This window comes from Myripristis murdjan, chromosome 11, assembly GCF_902150065.1.
Source record: "Myripristis murdjan chromosome 11, fMyrMur1.1, whole genome shotgun sequence".
NCBI lineage: Eukaryota > Metazoa > Chordata > Actinopteri > Holocentriformes > Holocentridae > Myripristis > Myripristis murdjan.
In genome coordinates, this window is record NC_043990.1 from 2,295,155 (window position 1) to 2,319,051 (window position 23,897).

General features: G+C 42.2%; 4 gene segments (V, D, J or C); 3 read left to right on the forward strand and 1 right to left on the reverse strand.

Annotated features, from left to right (window-relative positions):
* Positions 1-378: 378 nt before the first annotated feature.
* LOC115367889 (Ig kappa chain V region 3381-like) lies at positions 379-869 on the forward strand. The segment is given in 2 exon segments: positions 379-430; positions 538-869. Coding segments are annotated over 2 exon segments (384 nt in total).
* Positions 870-2,775: 1,906 nt separating this feature from the next.
* On the forward strand, positions 2,776-3,351 carry LOC115367561 (immunoglobulin kappa variable 3-11-like). The segment is given in 2 exon segments: positions 2,776-2,827; positions 3,044-3,351. Coding segments are annotated over 2 exon segments (360 nt in total).
* A 1,315-nt stretch (positions 3,352-4,666) lies between these two features.
* Positions 4,667-11,614, reverse strand: LOC115367532 (Ig kappa chain V region Mem5-like). The segment is given in 4 exon segments: positions 4,667-5,038; positions 6,375-6,409; positions 11,043-11,346; positions 11,563-11,614. Coding segments are annotated over 4 exon segments (720 nt in total).
* A 1,493-nt stretch (positions 11,615-13,107) lies between these two features.
* LOC115367890 (Ig kappa chain V region 3381-like) lies at positions 13,108-13,589 on the forward strand. The segment is given in 2 exon segments: positions 13,108-13,159; positions 13,267-13,589. Coding segments are annotated over 2 exon segments (375 nt in total).
* Positions 13,590-23,897: the final 10,308 nt, after the last annotated feature.

Below are 23,897 nucleotides of genomic sequence, written 5' to 3' on the forward strand. Positions count from 1 at the left end.
TGACACGGCTCTCTCACTGTGAAAGGAATGACCTGACCGAAATTCATATAAGTCTGTGAAAATTGGCTGATATAATGAAGTTTAAAATCTATCAAACTGTGTCACAATAAAACACAACAGAGGGCATTCTTGAAGTAAACATGTCAAGCCAAATGTCAATATAAACTATCTTTATTAAAATGTCAGTAAAGAGTCATTGGAGAGTAATGTGTGTCCCTGTTGGAGTGGGTCAGAGCATTTCCATAGAGAGCCACTCTGCATCAGCAGCACCATGCTCCAGTGCTCTGGGAGAGTTTATAGTCCTGAGAGTTGAAGACTGGATGACTGACAGCTGTCCTTCATGACAACAGACGCCCCAGAAATCCTCCTCATCCAAACATGACTTTGAGCTCCATCCTCATCTGGACTCTCCTCTGCTGCTGCTTGACAGGTAAAGTCCAGAGAATCAAAGTCCTCTCCTCTATGAAGATCCGTCCCTCTGAAATGAAGCGGAGAAAGGCATGATGCTGCTTTGTGTTTTTGTCTGTGTGTCCTCAGAGTCCAGAGGCCAGGTCACAGTGACTCAGCCTGGAGCAGTGAGGGCTGCTCTGGGAGCCTCAGTCACCATCACATGTAAAACCAGCCAGAATGTTTATGCTTCTGGAAGCACCCACTATTTAGCCTGGTACCAACAGAAAGATGGAGAAATTCCTAAACTGCTCATTTACGCTGCTAAAACTCGAGTACCAGGGATTCCAGGTCGTTTTACAGGCAGTGGATCAGGGAGTGACTTCACTCTGACCATCAGTGGAGTCCAGGCTGAAGATGCAGCAGTTTACTACTGTCAGAGTTTCCACGTTATCAACAGTCAGTATGTGTTCACACAGTGAAAAAGCGTCGTACAAAAACCTCCCTCAGTCAGACTGAACAGAAACTGAAGTGACTGCTGCAGCTGGAAACTACTGCAGGGACTGAAACAGTTCACTGAGGACACACACACACACACACACACACACACACACACACAGTTGATGAGAACATGTCATCTTGTTGATAGTGTCAGTGTCAGTTTTCCCTCTGAGCTTCAAACAGCCACCTCCCACCTCAACAAGCTGAAAGTTCCCCCAAATGAAGAGGACAGTTCCAGTGAAGAAGCCCAATCAGAAACATTAAAAGCACAACAACATGGAGCAAAGTGAGCTGCCCTGATGTCGACCCCCAAACCACTGCTGAATGATCCAAACAGCTTATCCACACTGCTGCTGGAACATCTGGACTGTCAGGATCCAAACAGATCAGGATGATCATTCAGTCAGCTGGATCAGGAAGCCTCATTTAGACAGAGGAAAAGCAAGAGAGACAAGAGCCGATTGAACCTGAATCAACATGTTAGACTGTTTAAGGAAAGAAAATGTATAAAAGTAAAGAGGCAAATTAAGACAAATTTTACAGTTGAGCTCTGTGTCTATACAGTTATTCACCCAAAGACACACAAACACACAGACACACACACACACACACAGACACACACACCTAAACACACACATGCAAACAAACACACACATGTGGAAGTTTCAAAACAGCTGATGATGCATGCAGAATACTGAATCTCCACAGACCAAAGGAAATTCAAGTGCGATTGTAATTGCAGTTATATGATGAGTTTTACTGATTGAAAAACAAAAGTTTCTATTAATATGCCAATATATTTATGAATAGAAACGTCTTGTAGTGGCATATTGTTGATAGTGCAAAAGGCCAAATCATGAGAACTCACTTGAAAGGCCTTCGTTGTACAAAATGTTACCTGACACACTGATAATATAGATTTTGTGCTGTTTTGCATTTCACACAGAATGGGAAGATAAAAATGTTGCTCAGTGTGAGTTGCTGGTCAGTCGGTTCACACTGGACCAGGTCTACTGAGCGGCTCTCCTTGCAGCTTCTCTTTGCCAGAACTGAAACGGGTAAAACTGCTTTCATGCTCCACATCCATGGAATTATCCTCTTTAATCAACAACCTGATATGTTTTGGTCATTTCAAATCACTGAGCAACCCACAGCCCCAATTTACAACAGCTGTCATGACTCAGCAGAATACCACACATGGATTTATCTGACATTTGAAAGAGCACTGTTTTCTGTAAGGATGAGTGAAATGGAGAAAACATTCAACTAAAATGAGACAATAAAAAAGAACGCATTGGAAAAGGAGAGGAACATCAAGAGGCCTTCAAACTCACACAACAGGGATTGAGGTGATAGTATTGAACCTGCGGGGGGCGCTAGTGGGTTTCCAACAGAACGTGGAACAAACAGTGAGCAGGGAAGTGTGCTGGTTCCACATGGACTGAAAAGCCAGTAATTCATCTGTTGTACAGACACTGAGTCAGAGCAGAAGAGGAGAATGTGCTGGAAGACTGTAGAAGGAAACCTGAGCATCAGAAAATAAAGCCAAGCCACTGAAATACAGACAAGCAGCAAGAACAAGGAGACTGCTGAGGAAAATAACAATATGGAAAGCAGATCAGAGCATTTTACTGACATGGTTTTAAAAATTAACAATAACTTTATTGAATAGCATCCTTCGACATTTTATTAAAACATAACATTAACCTCATGTACATGAGGATTATTCAAATAGTCAATGCCCCCAGCACTGTGTGTGTGTGTGTGTGTGTGTGTGTGTGTGTGTGTGTTTGCATATGTGTCCTGCCTCTCTGCTCTCCACCCGTTAAGAGGCCAGTGTTGATCAGTGGCTGTCCAGGCCTTTCAGAGCCACACACCGGCAGCACAATGATGATGTCACAGATTCTCCTGCTGGGCACCCTGGGGCTCCTTGTTCAGGGTGAGACTCTCTTCTGAAAACTTGGCTTCAGGATGCAACCAGCTTTACCACAATCATCTTCTGCTGTGATGGAGAAACACTGAGACCAGCAGCATTCACCTTCTTCCATCTGTTCTCCATGTTAAAGAAATCCTCATCTTCTGTTTTCATATTCATCATCTTTCTCCAAGCTGTATTTGTCTCAATAACCCTTCTGCTCTTTTGGATATTTTCCAGATTCATCAGGAGAAATCACTGTGACTCAGTCTCCTGGATCTCAGTCTGTTAGTCATGGACAGACTGTCTCTATCAGATGTAAAACCAGTTCAGGTGTTGGTAGCTACCTCGCCTGGTACCTTCAGAAACCTGGAGAAGCTCCTAAACTCCTGATATATTATGCCACATCCCGTCAGTCTGGAGTTTCAAGTCGTTTTAGTGGAAGTAGATCTGGGACAGACTTCACTCTGACCATCAATGGAGTCCAGGCTGAAGATTCAGGAGTTTACTACTGTCAGCAGAGTAGCAGCTGGCCGTTCACACAGTGAAACAACGTCGTACAAAAACCTCCCTCAGCTGGAGAGGAACTGATCTGACTCAACAGCTGCAGAGACACCAGAGGTTTCACTGAAGAGACAGTAATCAGTTAAAATAATAATTTTCTTCATGAAAATACTATAATTACTTCAGGTAATCATATACCAATAACATACAGTACACAACACCCCCCTTAGTTTTAGAAAGATTAAATTAGAGTTTGAAACAGGATCAGTGTCTATAACACTTCAGTGAAACTGAGAGTTGAAAGAATTTTGAATATTTCATTTGAAATTTCCCAGAAAACTATATTTGAATATATATTATGAGACCTTTATACAACAATCAGAATTTAGATAATCTTTTGAAATTGTGGCATTCCTTTAAATTCATGGTGTTGTTCAATCATGCCAACACTCAAGTGTTATCACTGCATCAGAAAAACATAACTATAACAAATAACACTTTTCAATTAATGAGTTAAACAACATTTTTAAAGATCTGTGAAGCAGACATCAATTCAGAAATGTGATCATCCAGCCCAGTGACTCTCATTTGACTTTTCAGCTAACCATCCATTCAAATGTTTCCTCTTCACCCTCTTAAAACAAGAATTCTTTAAAACAGGCCTTGAGTAAAATAATATATCATGATCCTAAACCTTTGTATTCACATTTTGCAGCTAATTAGGAAATGGCAATAAATCAAGGATGTACTTTGTCATCCCTTTTATTTACTTCAGTACATCAGTCCTTTGTAGAGGCTTCATGCACACACAGTATTTCAAGCATGAAAATTATAAATCAAATTTATGATCTGCCCATATGCAGATCATACTGTGTTTTATTTTTATGATTGTCAATTGTGAAAATGATGTTTTGGCTATATGAGAGCAATTTTAGCTCCAGTCATAAAAGCAGTAAGAAATAAGATGGAAAGATGCAAATACTATGCCTAGGAAGCATTCTTAAATGAACTGATGCTTTTCCAGAAATTTGACACTCCGGTATTTTGAAATTTTATAAAACATTATGTATGCCAGCTGAGCCTAAACTCTATCCTCTCCTCCATCCCCATGTTACAAAATCAGTGTAGATCAGGACAAACAACCGAGCATCATGAGGCAACTGTTATTTTTGTAATAATAAATGTAAGGACACAACTTATTTGGTAAAAAGATTTTTTATTATTATTTTAACATATATAGAGTATCAGCATTACAGCAAGAAAAATAAATGATTATTTAAAGATTTAATGAGAGAGAGAGAGAGAGAGAGAGAGACAGAGAGAGAGAGACATGAGGCAGAGTGCAGAGTGAGAGCAGCTGCAGAGTGAAACCAGTAGCAGAAGTCCCAGTGAGTCAGGTCAGTTACTGGGGACACTGGTCTCTCCTCAGTGTCTCGGTCTGCGGAGACTGGGAGCCCTGGGTGGCCTCACAGGTGACAGAGCCCAGCTTGCTCCACTGGTCTGCAGTGAGCCTCAGGGTGCTGCTCCAGCTGTAGAGGCCGTCCTTCTCCAGCACCCCGGGGCTCCTGCTCTGCTCCCAGCTGCTGCTGCTGCTGCTGCTGCCGTCCACCTTCCAGGCCAGCCTCCAGTCTGAGGGGAAGCCCTTGTTGGCCAGGCACATGAGCGTGGCCCTCCCCTGCTGCAGCTCCTCTCTGGAGGGGGGCAGCACCGTCAGGGTGGGAGGGGCGTCACCTAGGAGACACCAATCAGCTTAGAGGGCGGGAAATAAGCAGCTGGCAGTCAGTCAGCGGGCAGTTGGACACCTTTACTGTGTGAGAGTCCATTTTCCCCTTTAAGGACTTTCTGTCAGATGCTTTTTATGCTCCAGCAGTCACTCACTCACACCCTGTTTCACTTCCCTTTAAGAAGCCTCTCATGCACATCAGCACAGAAAGAGTCCTCATATGAACACAAATACATCAATACACATAACAGATAAAAATAAAGATGATTTATCACTCATCCCTTATGCCATGTTTCTTAAATAATTTAAGGAATAGAAACAAACTCGAAATTTCACAGTTTCAATAATTTACAGGTTTTCCCGCACAAATTGTGTTTTGTAGTAAGTCAACATCAATGCACACTAAAATAGTGGCTGTTTTCAAGAAAACTGAACAGGAGCATTTATAATGGAGATAAACTTTTGTTGAGCATTTTCAGGCAAAACGTTGTTAGAGCCACAAAATTCTATTCATCAAAACTGATTTCATGAGATGAAATTAAAAATCTGAAATTTGGCTACATTTACATTTAAATTAATTTCCATTCAGCTTCACATGCCATGTAAAAATACTAAATGAAAATCAGTATGGTTAAACAGTCTGAAGGAACCAAAGCTTTGCATTCAACTTTTCTAACTTTGAAGCAGGTCAGTTTTAAACAGTTTTTGAAATTTATAATGAAAAGTCTAAAGAAGTACTGAGTCACACTAAGTGGTTAAAGAGAAAAACAGGAAAGAAAAAACAGTGACTATAAGTGATGGAAATTAGCAAAATACATGTTAAAACCAACCACTAACACTCACACAGAAGAATAAAATTAACCCAGCAGCAGTAACAAAATTACATGATGTTTAATATTTGTGCAGAAACTTACTTCCAAACTCCAGTCTGGTTCCTCCACCAAAAGTCAACCACAGTGATACAAACTCATTGAGCCGCCGTACAAAAACCTCTGACTGTAGAGAGACACGGCTCTCTCACTTTGTCAGAGAAAGCAACAACTACAAGCCCTCAAGATGCCACTTTAAAGAAATAATCTGGAATAAATCCTCTCTCTTTTCGTTCTAATGAACTTCAATGAAAATAACTTAAATTAACTGAATTATAAAGAAATTGGATCAATCATTTCGATTCAGTTTTTCAAAATCTTCTCTGATTTCACAACTTCGAAATCACTTTTTGCTTAAAATCAGATATTAACACGGAAAAACAAGTATGGCAGTTGATTTCATGAAGTGTAAATAATATGAAAATGTAAATCTTTTTCTAATGGATTGATAAGAACATTAAATAATTAAACTTACTTCCAAACTCCAGTCTGGTTCCTCCACCAAAAGTCCTCCACAGTGATACAAACTCATTGAGCCGCCGTACAAAAACCTCTGACTGTAGAGAGACACGGCTCTCTCACTTTGAAAACAACAAACTCTCCTCAGTCTCAGCCACCAAACCTGACCAGTTGATGGAACAATCAGCTAAACTATCAATCTTTACCAATTTCAAACCCTCATTAATTTGATTTTTGCAGGATCTTGTAAAACTTGTAAAGTGATATTCATGTCTTTCCAAGTCAATAAAACAGAAAAACACTTTACAGTAAGAGTACAACAATTAACGTTAGTTAACGTTAGTTTATACCGTAATGGTTAATTAACTGTTAGTTAATGATTATTATGGCATTTACTAATGTTAATAATATCTACAATAACCCTTAAATAACATAAATTAATACCTAAGCATGAACAGCATTAGTAAACAATTCTTAGACACATTAGTTAACGGTTAGTTAACTACTTAATGTTCCTTATCTGTTACTTAATGTTTTTTACGGCATTAACTAATGTTAATTGTTGTACTGTTAATGTAAAGTGTTACCAAAACATTTTTTAAAAACATCTTTAGAATCATCAGACTAAACTTCATTCATTCATTCATTTTTTGCCTCTTTTCCGGAGCCGGGTTGTGGCAGCTGCGAGCTGAGGAGGTTAACCCAGATGGTCTTTTCCAGGGCCACATCCACCAGCTCCTCCTGGGGGATCCCAAGGTGTTCCCAGGCCAGCCAGGATACATAATCTCCTGTTAGCGTGTCCTGGGTCTACCCTGGGGCCTCTTTCCAGGTGGTCATGCCCAGAACACCTCCACCGGGAGGTGACCAGGTAGCGTCCTGACTAGATCCCTGAACCACTTCAGTCGGCTCCTTTAAATGTGGAGGAGAAGCGGCTCTACTTCGATGTCCTCATACTATCCCTAAGGGTGCACCCGGGCACCCTGCAGAGGAAACTCTGCTGCTGGTACCTGCGATCTCATTTTTTCGGTCAGTACCCAGAGCTTGTGACCACTGGTGAGGGTTGGAACAAAGATCAACCAGTAAATCAAGAGCCTTCCCTTCTGGCTCAGCTCCTTCTTCACTATGACGGTCCAGTACAGCGACTGCACAACTGCTGCCGCTGCCCCGATCTGCCTGTGGATCTCCCGCTCCATTCTCACCTAACTCGTCAATAAAACCCCAAGATACTTGAACTCCTGCACTTGAGGAAGCCACTCACTCTCCACTCGGAGAGGGCAAAACACCTTTTTTCTGTCAGAGAAACATGGCCTTGGACTAAGAGCTGCTGATCATCATCCTGACCGCTTCACACTTGGCTGCAAACTGCCTCAGTGCATGCTGGGAGGTCACAGGCTGATGAGGCCAGCAGGACCACATCATCTGCAAAGAGCAGGGATGAAATCCTGTGGTCACTAAACTGACTGCGCATTGAAATTCTGTCCATAAAGATCACAAACAGAAGACAAGGAGCAGCCCTAATCAAAACTAAACTTGCTTAAATATAATTGTAGATCTATCTTTTCCAAGAATTTGTTTGAATTGGTTTGAAAAATCCTTGGTTTGTTAATATGGGAATCCTTACAGATATTGTTTGTCATGTCTTTTCTCATGATGGTGAATTAGATCACAATAACATTTTCAACACAGTGAATAAAGCCTAAATTGATGGAATATAACTGGATGAATGTGACATGAATATTGAGCTCATTCCAGGGTCTCATAGTCTCCTTAAGATCAGAGAGTTCTGCTGTGCCTGGAAAAATCCTCATGGACAGAGTGTTGTTCAGCTTCCTGACCTGAGGCTGAATGGAGTCCAGCAAGATTTGTATGTCTCTGTGTGTGTATGTGTGTGTGTGTGTGGCCCTTGTTTTTATTCAGTTGAATGATTTTTTAATTAATCATTTAATCATTGAGAAGTTTCAGTCTGGCTTTAGGATGAATCACAGTACAGAGACTGCGGTGTTAAAATTTTTTAATGACCTCAGGTGCAATTTGGACACACACAAGCTTTCAGTCCTTGTGCTACTGGATCTAAGCGCTGCTTTCGATACAGTTGATCACACTATTCTTTTAAATAGACTCAGACACCTGGTCGGCCTCTCTGGCACTGTTCTTAAGTGGTTCACTTCCTATCTCACAGCGAGAAAATTCATGGTAAGTTTGGATACATGCTCCTCAAGAATACATGAGATAAAATGTGGTGTGCCCCAAGGATCAATTTTAGGCCCCATTCTTTTTAATTTATATATGCTCCCACTTGGCAGTGTCATCAGCATGGGATCAATTTTCACAGCTATGTTGATGACACACAGCTGTATATTTCCATGTCTCCTGATGACACAGGGCCACTTGATGCCCTTTTTAACTGTATTTTAGACATCAAATCCTTGATGGCAGAAAACTTCCTGCAGCTCAACCAGGACAAAACTGAAGTTTTAATCATCGGTCCTGAGGCCCAGAGAGTGAAACTTTTACCAAAACTACAAACACTGTCTTTAAATCCATCCAATCACGTAAAAAATCTGGGCGTCATTTTTGACTCCGAGCTTAATTTTATTCCACACATTAAACATGTTACAAAAACAGGATTTTATCATTTAAAAGATATAGCCAGAGTCCGCCCGTTTCTCTCTCGGGCAAATACAGAGATGCTTATGCATGCCTTTATCTCCAGTCGTATTGACTATTGCAATGCTCTGCTTTCTGGTCTTCCTAAAAGAAACATTACAAGTTTACAACTGCTACAGAACTCAGCTGCACAAGTGCTGATGAGGACCAGAAGGCAGGCGCATATTACACCGGTTTTAGAATCACTGCATTGGCTCCCTGTATGTTTCAGGATTGATTTTAAGGTTCTCTTAATAGTTTTTAAATGTCTTAGGGGTCTTGGGCCTTCTTATCTTTCTGAATTGCTTTTACCTTATGAACCCTTGCGGAACCTCAGGTCTTCCGACACCGGCCTGTTATCTATTCCCAGAATAAAAACACGAACACATGGTGAGGCATCTTTCCAGTTTTATGGCCCCCAACTTTGGAACAGCCTGCCGGAGGACCTGAGGGCCGCAGAGAAAGTTGATATTTTTAAAAACAGGCTCAAGACCCAACTATTTAATTTGGCTTTTAACTCATGCTCTTAATATACTCTGTCTTTTAACATGGCTTTTATTTAATGTTCTTTTTATACACTATACCTTTTGTTTTGGCTTTTAAAGAAATGTTCTTATATCGTTATACATGCTTATTTTAGCTTTTATTAATGTTCTTATATATTTTTATCTTATATGCTTTTATTTCTCTATATACTTTTATATTCTTATCTCATTTGTTTTCATACTTTTATCCCATATATCCAGTGTTTCCTCAGTGGGGGCCCTCTGCGCTGGGGGCTGTTATCGGCTGGGGCTGGGATGTCTCTTCTCGTGGGGCACACCGGCTGGGGTGGGTGGGGGATCTGTGACACTGTGGTGGTGCCCCGCTGCAGCGCCATGGGTCCACTGCCTACCTGTGGTTTGGTGGGCCCCTGGGCTGTGGCATTCTGGCTTGGGCCGTGGGCAGCCCCCAGCGTAGATGGCAGCGTTTCCTGACCTGGTTCCTCTGTACTCAGCCAAACAAACATTATGTGTGTGTGTGTGTGTGTGTGTGTGTGTGCGTGTGCGCGCGCGCGTGCGTGTGTGTGTGTGTGTGTGCGAGAGAATCATGCGGTGGGGGTGTAGGGGTTGGGGGCGGGGGGTGTTTTTAACATGTAAAGCACTTTGTGCTACATTTCATGTATGAAAAGTGCTCTATAAATAAAGTTTTGATTGATTGATTGATTGATTGATTGTCGAGGGAGGGCCCCCTAACCTGTAAATAATGTGCTGGGGGCTTTGGAGATCATGTCGTCCTGTGCAGGAACAAGCCACATGGTGGCGCTGGTTGGGAAGTCGACTCTCAGCAGGTTGGAGGTCGGCATGAAAAGGTCAAATATGAACAGAACTGGGTCCTGAGTCACGGAGCAGGATCAGTGATTGAGCGAGCTAACTTGTAGCTTCAACCTGGTTTAACAGGGTCACGGACGAGGCTCACCTCAAGTCCAGCTGGGTCGCCATGGTAACTGATGTCACAGAACTAACCTGCTGCGGCTCGGTTTTTGTCCAGGCTTTCTGATCCAGACAGGTAAAGGCTCAACCAATCAGCTGACAAATCAGCTGTTTGGAGAGATGCAGGGATCATTCCTACAGGATCCTAGTGAGGACAAAAATGCTGTTTTCAAATGGAGGCAACAGTTGACCTGCCATACGGTGTGTGATGTTCAGACGGAGACGTGTGAACACACCAGCAGAATCATTTTTCTCTTTAATTTAAACTGAAATACTTTATTATGCACTGTTTGAATTTTCTGAGTTTGATTTTACAAAAGAATTTCTGAACTCAAAAAAGTTGGAAAAGATTGAAAAAAAAAAACAAAACAAAAGGCCACTGTGAAATGTGAAAAAAATGGGAAGAATGTAGCAATGTCTTACACTTCAAATTTTTACGAAAAAAAAAATCTGTTCTGACTTTGTGTCTTTTAAGGAAAGTCTCTAGTGTTTCATTGTCTCTGCAGCTGTTAAGTCAGATCAGTTCCTCTCCAGCTGAGGGAGGTTTTTGTACGACATTGTTTCACTGTGTGAACGGCCAGCTGCTACTCTGCTGACAGTAGTAAACTCCTGAATCTTCAGCCTGGACTCCACTGATGGTCAGAGTGTAGTCAGATCCAGATCCACTTCCAGTAAAACGACTTGAAACTCCAGACTGAAGGTTTGTGGCCTGATATATCAGGAGTTTAGGAGCTTCTCCAGGTTTCTGAAGGTACCAGGCAAGCCAGCCACCAACACTTGTACTGGCTTTACATCTGATAGAGACAGTCTGTCCCGGACTAACAGACTGAGATCCAGGAGACTGAGTCAGAGTGATTTCTCCTGATGAATCTGGAAAATATCCAAAAGAGCAGAAGGGTTATTGAGACAAATACAGCTTGGAGAAAGATGATGAATATGAAAACAGAAGAGGAGGATTTCTTTAACATGGAGAACAGATGGAAGAAGGTTAATGCTGCTGGTCTCAGTGTTTCTCCATCACAGCAGAAGATGATTGTGGTAAAGCTGGTTGCATCCTGAAGCCAAGTTTTCAGAAGAGAGTCTCACCCTGAACAAGGAGCCCCAGGGTGCCCAGCAGGAGAATCTGTGACATCATCATTGTGCTGCTGGCGTGTCAGTGGCTCTGAAAGGCCTGGACAGCCACTGATCAACACTGGCCTCTTAACGGGTGGAGAGCAGAGAGGCAGGACACATATGCAAACACACACAACTATTTGAATGATCTTCCAGGGAACAGCGGACCCCCAAAACCTTGCTGAGAAGATAGAGGTGACTGTGAATAACAAAGGTCTTTCACATCTGAGCGGCAACAGAGAAAAACTGCTGAAGACAAGTGACTCATGACGAGGATAATGTGTTGAGAAACACCATGGTGAGAAGCTGGAATAGTGACTCCAATGCTGAAGGAACGGCTGGAGAAGCAGCTTGATTTAGGATGTGGAGGATTTGCCGTCAGTGTGAATGGAACCAGGGGCAGGTAGCTAGGTGAGCGCTTTCTGAGCTGAAGAGCAGATCAGAAAGAGCAGGAATCTCAGATCTTTAAAGGGAGAGGCAGTTTGCCAGGCTTTCAGATGGACTGAGAGACGGATACATCTGATGAATAAACATGAGGTGGGTGGGTTTGATTGGTCTCTGTCCATTTCAGTGAGAAGACCAGAACATTGTGAGGAGAACAACAGGTGGAATATGCAGGGGGAAGCAGACAGGTGGAAGTCTATGGTTGAGGCTCTGAATATGGAAGATGTGAGAAAAGTGAAGGAGGCCAGCAGAAACTTGGCTTGAGTGTGTGGGCGTTATGTGGGTGTTGTCAACCTCAGGGAATAATGTTGATAGAAATGGAGAGAAGAACCAGTGTTGAGAGAAAGATGATGGGAAGGCAAAACGGACTCCTGATGTTGGAGGCCTCTATAGAGCAGAGACATTTTGGGACGTCTGGATGAGGCTTGGAGCAGCAGTCAGCTGCTTGGAGAAGAAGCTGATGCTCCTGAAGCATCAGGCTTTAAGGAGTTTCTGTCAGATGGTTTTTATGCTCCAGCAGTCACTCACTCACACACTGTTTCACTTCCCTTTAAGAGGCCTCTCATGCACATCAGCACACAAACATGATATGAGCTGAAAACCTTTACATTACATAGTAGAAAACAAATAATAAATAATAGATAGGGCAAATATATGATACTATTCAAAAACTTTCATCTGTTTATCAGTTCATATATCTTCCTTTATTTCAAGAAGAGGAAACAGAGGAAACATCAGATTTTTAACACATTTTAAAGTAAAACTATGTCTTTGATGATGTTGAAAGAGTTTAAAAGTCAGTGTAAAAGTACAACAATATAAAGGTTTATTGTGTTAGTTAAGGGTTTTTTTCAGAAATTTGAAAAAGCAGCAATGAGGTTCTCAACATCCTGATGAGAGTAATGTGAGTCCCTGTTGGAGTGGGTCAGAGCATTTCCATAGAGAGCCACTTTGCATCAGCAGCACCATGCTCCAGTGCTCTGGGAGAGTTTATAGTCCTGAGAGTTGAAGACTGGATGACTGACAGCTGTCCTTCATGACAACAGAAGCCCCAGAAATCCTCCTCATCCAAACATGACTTTGAGCTCCATCCTCATCTGGACTCTCCTCTGCTGCTGCTTGACAGGTAAAGTCCAGAGAATCAAAGTCCTCTCCTCTATGAAGATCCGTCCCTCTGAAATGAAGCGGAGAAAAGCATGACACTGCTTTGTGTTTTTGTCTGTGTGTCCTCAGAGTCCAGAGGCCAGGTCACAGTGACTCAGCCTGGAGCAGTGAGGGCTGCTCTGGGAGCCTCCGTCACCATCACATGTAAAACCAGCCCGAATGTTTATGGTGGGAGCTATTTACACTGGTACCAACAGAAAGATGGAGAAATTCCCAAAATGCTCATTTATGTGGCTAGTAATCGAGCATCAGGGATTCCAGGTCGTTTTACAGGCAGTGGATCAGGGAGTGACTTCACTCTGACCATCAGTGGAGTCCAGGCTGAAGATGCAGCAGTTTACTACTGTCAGAGTGCTCACGTTATCAACAGTAAAGCTCTGTTCACACAGTGAAAAAGCGTCATACAAAAACCTCCCTCAGTCAGACTGAACAGAAACTGAAGTGACTGCTGCAGCTGGAAGCTACTGCAGGGACTGATACAGTTCACTGAGGACACACACACACACACACACACACACAGACACACACACACACACGGTTAATAAGAACATATCATCTTGTTGATAGTGTCAGTGTCAGTTTTCCCTCTGAGCTTCAAACAGCCACCTCCCACCTCAATAAGCTGAAAGTTCCCCCAAATGAAGAGGACAGTTCCAGTGAAGAAGCCCAATCAGAAACATTCAAAGCACAACAACATGGAGCAAAGTGAACTGCCCTGATGCCGACCCCCAAACCACTGCTGAATGATCCAAACAGCTTATCCATGCTGCTGCTGGAACATCTGGACTGTCAGGATCCAAACAGATCAGGATGATCATTCAGTCAGCTGGATCAAGAAGCCTCATTTAGACAGAGGAAAGTCAAGAGAGACAAGAGCCGACTGGACCTGAATCAACATGTTCAACTGTTTAATTACAGGAAATGTACAATAGTAAAGAGGCAAATTTAGAGTTTTTTCTTTTACTGTGTCTATACAGTTATAAACCCAAACACACACACACACACACACACACACACACACACACACACACACACACACACACACACACACACACACACACGGTTGATGAGAACATATCATCTTGTTCATAGTGTCAGTGTCAGTTTTCCCTCTGAGCTTCAAACAGCCACCTCCCACCTCAACAAGCTGAAAGTTCCCCCAAATGAAGGGGACAGTTCCAGTGAAGAATCCCAAACAGAAACATTAAAAGCACAATAACATGGAGCAAAGTGAGCTGCCCTGATGCCGACCCCCAAACCACTGCTGAAGGACAGCCTGAAGTCTCTGAAAGTCCATTTTCATATCATAGTGGAATGAATGGAAACCAATGGCTGTAATTAAACGGAGGATAAATTATATGTGAGTTCTTAAATACATAATAAATGCTTTGGGAAAAGATCAGCAGAAACATTTTGCAGATTAGACACTGAACATTCAGAGCCACTGGGATGGTCCTTAAAGGTCTCATGTCTTCTTATGAGAAGTTGTGAGCTCAACTGGCCAACTGTAATTGGCTGATCTGTGGTTCCAGCCAGGTAATGTCACCACCTGTTGTGCTCTGCAGCAGATGACATCACCTGGAACCAGCCAATAGCATGTCACCAATTCATTGTCCAGATGTCCTCCAGCAGATGTCAGGCCTCACACAGATTTGGGTTTGGGGTTTGGGGACTTTAAGATTGATTTATTTTTTCTTTCCCTCATTCATTCATTGAGCTCAGAATTTCAGGTTAAAAAGTGAAATGTACCAATCAGTAGAGTATAACACAACAAAGAAAGTAATGCTCTTTTCACTTGTTTCTGACATGTAAGTTGTTGACTTTTCTTAGTTTGTCCACAATGTGCAAAGAAAAGTGCAATAAAGCAGCTGTGAGTCAGACATCATGGAGAAAGCAAGAAACAGGATTTAATGAATCAAATGATATTAAACATGTATGCAGGACCTTTTTTCAACAATTAATTTTGGTTCTCCGCTAAAAGTCCAGAGAGCGACTGATCCATTGAAAACCTCATGGTTGTCAAGATGACATGGCTCTCTCACTGTAGAAGGAATGACCTGACCGAAATTCATTTTACTTTGTGAAACCTGGATGATAGTGATGTAGTCAAGACCGCACCAACCGAGACCAAGACATTACCGAGACTAGAGAGTAGCAGCACAATGAAACGAATCTCAAATCTAAGGAAATTTGTTGTCTGACTACTTGTAAAAAGTACGCCATCATACTTTTTGAAATTGCATTGACCTGACAAGCGGTGATAAATATGTCATTTCATGAAGAAAGATTAAAAGAAAAAGGAATAAGGCCTAAATTAAATGTATTAAGTAGAAAAAAAAACATTTAAGCAAGGTTTCTTGAACATGGGTCTTCAACTTAAGCAATTTGAGAACATTTTGCATTTTAGTGCTTTGACAGCTATAGTTTGACTCATTTCAAGCAATTAAGGCTTTTTTTGTTTATATCTTGAAATAACATGTTAATCTGGATTTGTCAGGTGAATATTGCTTATAATGAGTGTAAAGAGATTAATACACCTTCATCTGAAATAAGATACACCTTCTTTTAGTTTTTGCATGGGTCTTATAAAAGACACAAGTAGATTTCCAAAGATGCAAAAAAGTAAGGGTTCGGGGTTTTTCAGGATGATGAAATTGAATACTGAATATAAAATTCCATTTATGAGCTTCCATTTATATTTTAATGAATATTTATTAGGCTAAATAATGATTTTTAAGGAACCTTGCATGGATGCTATTTTTTTAACATATATTTCAGCATTATTACACGAGAGGGTGTGAAGTTACAATAATGACGGTCAAGCACACCCTCGAGTGTAATAATGCGATTATACAACTATTACCAACAAAATAAAATGTATAATCAAAATGTATTCATACTGTGGGCATTTTGCTCTCAAAATATAAAAGTTTTTTGCTGGTATTATCTCCACTTCAGCGGAAGTACATGAGATCTGACATTAACTAGTCCTTGTCAGCCAGCCAACTTGGGCTTATCGAAACTGAATAAATACCACACATAGCAACACAAAACTGCTTTGCTAGCTTAATCATATTGCAACTAGAATATTGGATGGAAAAAAAAAAAAAAAACAACATTTTTTCATGGACTGATAGTTAAACTTCTGCCAACTTCTCAGTCATTTTTAATCTAACAGGTGCCGTGACAGCGACTCAGCAACACAGCTGATCTTTATCTACAACCAACTTATATTAACAGTTATATTTACATATAGGCCACTGCTTTCCAGTGTCAGCGCCAAAACAAACATCTGTCTTTTCATAAACTCACCAGCAGATGTTTTATTTCAGCTGGGGGTGTGTCACTCCTGAACAGAGTTATATAATTTCAACCCCACCTTTCAGGGGCCTTTGCTAATCACCTTTTCAGGTTATTATCAATTTACCTCTGAAATAAAGACCACAGTTTTCACAGATGTGCTGATTTATTAAATATTCCTTTCAATGTACAGATGCAAACAAATTGACAAATTAATTAAATCAATGGCCTAGACAACTCATAAAGAATAAACAAATGAATAATGATTAATAGGCTAATTAATAACTGATAACTGATAACATTAACACATTAATAACAAGAAGAAAGTTATAGCCTGTACATCTCTGTGGAAGATCTTACAGGTACTGTCTGTGGTTCTGAATGCGCATCAGCGGCTACTGTCCATGGTGCTGAATCTGCCTCATCGGGTACTGTCCATGGTGGTGAATGCGCCTCAGCGGGTACTGCTTGTGGTTCTGAATCTGCCTCAGCGGGTACTGTCCATGGTGCTGAATCTGCCTCAGTGGGTACTGCTCATGGTTCTGAATGTGCATCAGCGGGTACTGTCCATGGTGCTGAATCTGCCTCAGCAGGTACTGGCCGTGGTTCTGAATGTGCATCAGCGGGTACTGTCCGTGGTGCTGAATGCACTTCAGCAGGTACTGCCCGTGGTTCTGAATGTGCATCAGCGGGTACTGTCCGTGGTGCTGAATGCGCCTCAGCAGGTACTGTCCGTGGTTCTGAATCAGCCACAGCAGGTACTGTTCGTAGAGCTGAATCTGCCTCAGCGGGTACTGTCCGTGGTGCTGAAACTGCATCAGCAGGTACTGTCCTTGCATTTCATTCTCTTTATTATAGAAATTAAAGACCCATAAAATTCACGGATCCTCCATGAATTTTATGGGGCTTTAATTTGTTTAGCTCTTCTTTACTTACACCTGCGAAATCAGCTGTTTGCCCGGTGTTTTTCAGGTAGTCTTGTAGACATTTGACGGCCCTCTTCTGTCTTGTCCTTCCTCGTTCAGCCATTTACCCAAACTTAGGTCTCCAAAGAAATCAAAATTGACAACAAAACGGTCCATTATGCAGACTAACAAAGCTGACAGTGGCTTTTGATGCAGGTTTCAGTGAGAAGTTCCGTATTGCCATAGAAACCACACAGACTCGGGCAATAAGCTATAGGCGGAGTAATATTTTCAGTGATGAGGTATTTTTCATTTGAGCATGGCTAGCCCTGCTGTCATGCTCATTTGAGCATATTCTAAATGTCTGATTGACCAGCCAGACTGCTCGGTTGGATCTACGTGTTGTATAATTTTTAAAAATCTCACGTACCCCCTGGAGTTCCTCCACATACCCCCAGGGGTATTCGTAGCCCCATTTGAGAAACTGTGCTGTAGGGTATATGCCCACATCAGCATAAGCACTGACATCTTCTGCTAAAAACACAACCATAGGAAATCAAGTTGATCATATAATGATGTCCCTTACTGTATCGACCTCAGGAGCCATGACAGCTATGAAAAACTGTGACACTGCCATTTGGTTCCTGTCCGTTCTCATGTTTATTCTATGTTGATCCCCTCGTGCATGTTGCCGCACGTCAGCCAGTCCACCATGAGGCACAGAAAACACTCGCCGACACGTTTTGCAATTTGCCTTGTAGGCCTACTCGTTGCCACTGACGCTGTCAGGCCACGGGTTCTCCCTCTTTGCATTCACGTCTGTACTTTAGCAAACGTTTTTGCTTTTGGAGACGTGGTGGAGTGTCGGTTGTAGCCGACATCTTTAAAACACGCGGGTGCCCTGGTGCGCGCAGTGCGCAGTGTCCGTGTGTGTAACTAGGCAACCCATGACAGGAGCGGGTAGGCAGGCAGACAGTCACAGAGAGAGAGACACAGCCACGGGAGGTGGAGGTCTATACGCTGTACCTCGCGTCAGCTCCTCACTAAGCGGGTCCTGCCACGATTACATTAGCTGCCTTTAACATTTCCTGTGTTTTATTTGGTTCATTATTCAGTGTTGATGTGTGTGTGACAGACGTGTATGTGGCATTTATGAAAATACGGGACAAATTGCGAAACATTTAATTGTCAATTTAAGGACTACCAAAATACCCTAATGGCCATGAAGAACTTATGCAACAAGAGAGAAAGCCAGCCAGAGTTTGCTGACATTTTTCATGGCGATTTCCCGGGACGCCAAACATAAGCACCGCTTCTCCAGCCGTCTTTATCCACTCTTGTGTTCATGGGGCGTGTCACTCAAGGTGTTGCAAAGGCTGTGTGACACTGGGAAGGCAGAGGCTGCACTTTTCTTTTTTCTCTTATCAAAGTATTGAGAGCCTGGTCTCGACCGGTCTTGATCAAAAATCCCGAGTCCGCCCAGTCTGAGACCGAGACAAGACCGAGTGAAAATGCCTTAGATTCCGGGATGAGACCGAGACCCTCAAAAAGTGGTATCGAGACCGGTCTCGAGACCAAGACCGATCTCGAGTACTACAACACTAGTAATTGTAGTAGTAGTGGTAGTGATAGAGATAGAAGTAGTGGTGGTAGTAGTAGTAGTGCTGGTGGCAGTAGTAGTGGTAATAGTGGTAGTAGTAGTAGTGATAGTAGAGGTAGTAGTAGTAGTAGTGGTGGTGGCATTAGCAGTAGTAGTAGTAGTGGTAGTAGCAGTGGTAGTAGTAGTGGTGGTGGCATTAGTAGTGGTAGTAGTAGTAGTAGTAGCAGTAGTAGTAGTAGCACCAGAGGTTTTGGACAATAATACTAAACAAAAATTTCAAAGATAAAGTGTCACACCATTATTGGTTATGGATCACTCGAGGACTATAATAATGGCAGTTTTATAATGAAATCTAATTATTGTCATTGCTGAAGGGAACCAACAAGTTCAATGCAGTCTCCAACTGAACCACTAGGTGGCAGTAAACCACCTGACAATGCTTTGCCTCTGACAGCTGTATCTGAATGGCGCCACTGTAAGCTGCACAATTTGCACATACCCACACATGTTTTTGCATGTTTGTTTTGTACTACAAATTCATTTTTTTTTTTTTCTTTTGCTTCACTATTTATGTAATTTTTTTTTTTTTTTTTTTTTTATGGGCACAGTCTCGGTCACAAATGAAAGATCTCACTGGAAACGGGAATGGAACTTGACATACACGACGTCCATCCTCCCTTTCCATCTCCCTGCATGGACTTTCTCACTCTTTTTTTTCCCTTGCTGCTTTATTTGACAGGCACCGTAGAGAGACACAGGAAACTCGGGTTCGAACCCGAGGCTGCTGGTTCTGAGGATCTTTCTCAGATGATTCAGCAGTGGGAGAGATTTGATGAAACTGGTCATCAAGGTTTCTCCTCCCTCTCTGAGCTCAGTAACCATGGCAACAGACAGGCATCACTGCTCAACCATGGCAACAGACGAGTTTCACTGTTAAAAATAAAGGCTGAGAGCCACATGACCTTCAAAGTACCAAGGTTTTACTTACCCGCTGAAAAATGTAGTTTACATTTACGCACTGGGACAAGAATGTGAGGCCATTTAGTCTTTTTTACCACTTTTTTTTGTGTGTGTGTGCAGAACCAACATCTCACCATCGTTTACTGCAGTTGTGTTTGCCACTGAACGACACCAACAGACAGGCTTCACAATTGAAAACTAACTGAATATATTCTACTTCTACTACAGCAGGCTGTTGAAATTTTGATCAGAGAAAATCTTTATTTTCTATGATCCATTTCCATCGTCTTTAGTCTTTATTAAGAGCTTTGGAAGACATCAATTATCACACATAAAACCATCTTGAAAACATATTGAGTCATCAAACTAAACCAATGGAAATATAACTTAGGAATATTATTTATCAGGAGTTTATTGAAAATTATCCATTGATTAACGTCCTGATGAGAGTGGGTCAGAGCATTTCCATAGAGAGCCACTTTGCATCAGCAGCACCATGCTCCAGTGCTCTGGGAGAGTTTATAGTCCTGAGAGTTGAAGACTGGATGACTGACAGCTGTCCTTCATGACAACAGAAGCCCCAGAAATCCTCCTCATCCAAACATGACTTTGAGCTCCATCCTCATCTGGACTCTCCTCTGCTGCTGCTTGACAGGTAAAGTCCAGAGAATCAAAGTCCTCTCCTCTATGAAGATCCGTCCCTCTGAAATGAAGCAGAGAAAAGCATGACGCTGCTTTGTGTTTTTGTCTGTGTGTCCTCAGAGTCCAGAGGCCAGGTCACAGTGACTCAGCCTGGAGCAGTGAGGGCTGCTCTGGGAGCCTCCGTCACCATCACATGTAAAACCAGCCAGGATGTTCATGGTAGGAGCTATTTACATTGGTACCAACAGAAAGATGGAGAACCTCCTAAACTCTTCATTTCCTATGTTAATTCTCGAGCATCAGGGATTCCAGATCGTTTTACAGGCAGTGGATCAGGGAGTGACTTCACTCTGACCATCAGTGGAGTCCAGGCTGAAGATGCAGCAGTTTACTACTGTCAGAGTCTCCACATTATCAACAGTCAGTATCTGTTCACACAGTGAAAAAGCGTCGTACAAAAACCTCCCTCAGTCAGACTGAACAGAAACTGAAGTGACTGCTGCAGCTGGAAGCTACTGAAGGGACTGATACAGTTCACTGAGGACACACACACACACACACACACACACATGTACAGCACTTTATAGATGACAAGTTATAATCTTCTTCATCATGTCTCTACCAGTTTTCCCTCTGAACTCCAAACAGGCTTCTCCCACCAGCAGCTCCCTGACAAAAAGTCGCCTTTATCCAACTTGTACACACATCCAACCTGTATGATCACAGAGAGAAAACACATCTGCTGGTTCAACACAATCATGGGTAAAACCAGGCTGGCACGACACACAGGTGAAACCACTGGGACAAACTGGAAAAGATTACAGAGAACTGACAGGGATTAATACTGCTGGGTTAGTTAGCAGATTAGATGATTGGAAGAAGAGCGGTGCAGAAAGGCGGAGCTGGACATGTGGAGACAGGTGAGCAGGTGAGGTGACAGATAACTGGATGAGGTTTGGTGCAGGAAGGTGGAGACAGGGGAGAGCAGGAGAGGTGAGGCGGATGGCAGGACTGACACAAGGAGGGCTGGGAATACAGGAAGTGCAGGGAGACAAACACAACCAACAGACACAAAAGGCAAACACAAAAATAGAGTCAGGGGATGACTGGTGAACAAAAGAGAAAGAGACAAAACTGATCCAAAACCAGGAGATGTGACACCCAGAGTCTTTTCACACATATGAAAACTCTTTAGCTTTAATACTTTAAAATGACAAGTATTATTTCTGCAAACAAATCAAACATCTTTATATTTTGTCAACACTGAGTGAGACTATGTCATCTTAATAATAAGATTTCAATGCATATTTTAGTTTAAACAGAATGAACATCCTGGTTACAATATTTTCTCACCATCTTAGTTGATCCTACCTGATTTCAACTACTTTAACTACTTTAATTCTAATTCAGATTCCTTTACTGTCATTTCGACATTACATCAGAGATGCACTGTGAAAAAAACGATGCATTGGGCACAATAGAAAGATTGGATAAACACCATAAAAACTAAAGGAATAAAAAGAACAAGGATAAAAAAAATTAGAGAGAGGCAGTCTAAATATATACATATATAAATATGTATGTAGAAAATATCAAATATATGTGCAAGATTTATGTGCAGAACCAAAACGTAATAAATAGATAGTAGAGGTAAAACAGTCCATGAGAGGGGTGAGTGGGGCCCCTGGTGATTCTTGTTGCCCTCACCAGGCAGCGTTGTTTCGCCAGGTCCCCAACAGGTGGCAACGTGACTCCAATAATTTTTTCTGTTGACCTCACCACTCTTCTCAGTGCCTTTCTGTCTGAGGCACTGCTGCTCTCATGCCACAGAGAGGTGCTGCTGGTTAGCACACTCTCAATGGTGCCTTTGTAGAAGGTGGTGAGGATTGATGGACTAAGGTATGCTCTCTTTAACCTTCTCAGGAGGTGCAGGCGCTGGTGAGCCTTTTCAACAGTGGAGGAGGTGTGCAGGGACCAGGTGAGGTTGTCTGCTACGTGGACCCCCAGGAACTTGATATGTGGGACGATCTCCACAGCAGTGTCCTTGATGTAGAGTGGGGTGTGCACCGGCCGTTTCGTCCTGAAATCAATCACCGGTTCTTTGGTTTTCTCCACATTCAGGAGCAGGTTGTTATTGCTACACCAGTTTGCAAAAAGTTCCACCTCATCTCTGTAGTGCTTCTCCTCGCCGTCCTGGATGAGCCCCACCACCGTTGTGTCGTCCGCATACTTGATGATGTGATTTGTGTTGTACTTTGCACAACAGTCGTGGGTCATCAGGGTGTAAAGTAGGGGGCTGAGAACACACCCCTGCGGAGAGCCTGTGCTCACCATGACAGTGTCTGACCTGTTATTTCCACCACGTACAAATTGAGGCCTGTCTGTCAAAAAGTCCAGTATCCAATTTTGCAGGGGAGTGTTCAGTCCGAGTGGGCCCATTTTGTTGATCAGATGCTGTGGGATCATGGTATTAAAGGCCGAGCTAAAATCCCCAAACAGCATTCGGACCAGTGCGTTCTTGTTTTCCAGGTGTTCCAGGGTCAGGTGGAGTGTAGTGGATATGGCGTCCTCGGTGGAGCGGTTTGGGCGGTTTAACTACTTTAAATGATCTAGATGCACAGATGAATATTCTTTGCCATGTTTGTATGTGTACAGCTGTGTTTATGTTTGACCTCTGACCTTCTTAAAGTCATTTTTTCCATCCACTGAGCTGTTCCTTCCCAACCTTCAAGACTGTGATGACTGATCAGTCCAAACACAAGCACACACTTTCAATCATTTACTTTGCTTAAGTTATTTTAGAGCAGTCTTTATAAAATGGATAAAAGTACTATATTGTACACAACAGGTATTCATATTTAGAAATGAGTCACAGTCTTCAAGCTTTTATTTGAAAGGGAAACACATGGAGGGTGTCCATGGTTAGGGTATGACTTTTATTTGGTTGGTTTGTAAAGATCGCTTTTATGTTGAATCCCTTTTTTGCTGATGACACCCTGCTTTTTATTTCAGATCCTGGTATATTTTCCCCTCACCATTGCAAGTTTGTTTTAATGTTCAAAAGGGGAATCTTCAGTTTTTCATTTTCCTCCAACTTCAGTAACCATGGCAACAGATAGGCATCACTGCTGAATTATGGCAACAGACAAGTTTCACTAGTGAAGATAAATGATGAAAGATGAATCCTCTTGCTATAAACGGACATTTTCTATTTATAAAGCTTTGATGTCTGTGTTGTAAAAGTTGTACAGCAGTGATATGAGAACAGGAAACATTTTTCAGTCAGTCACAGC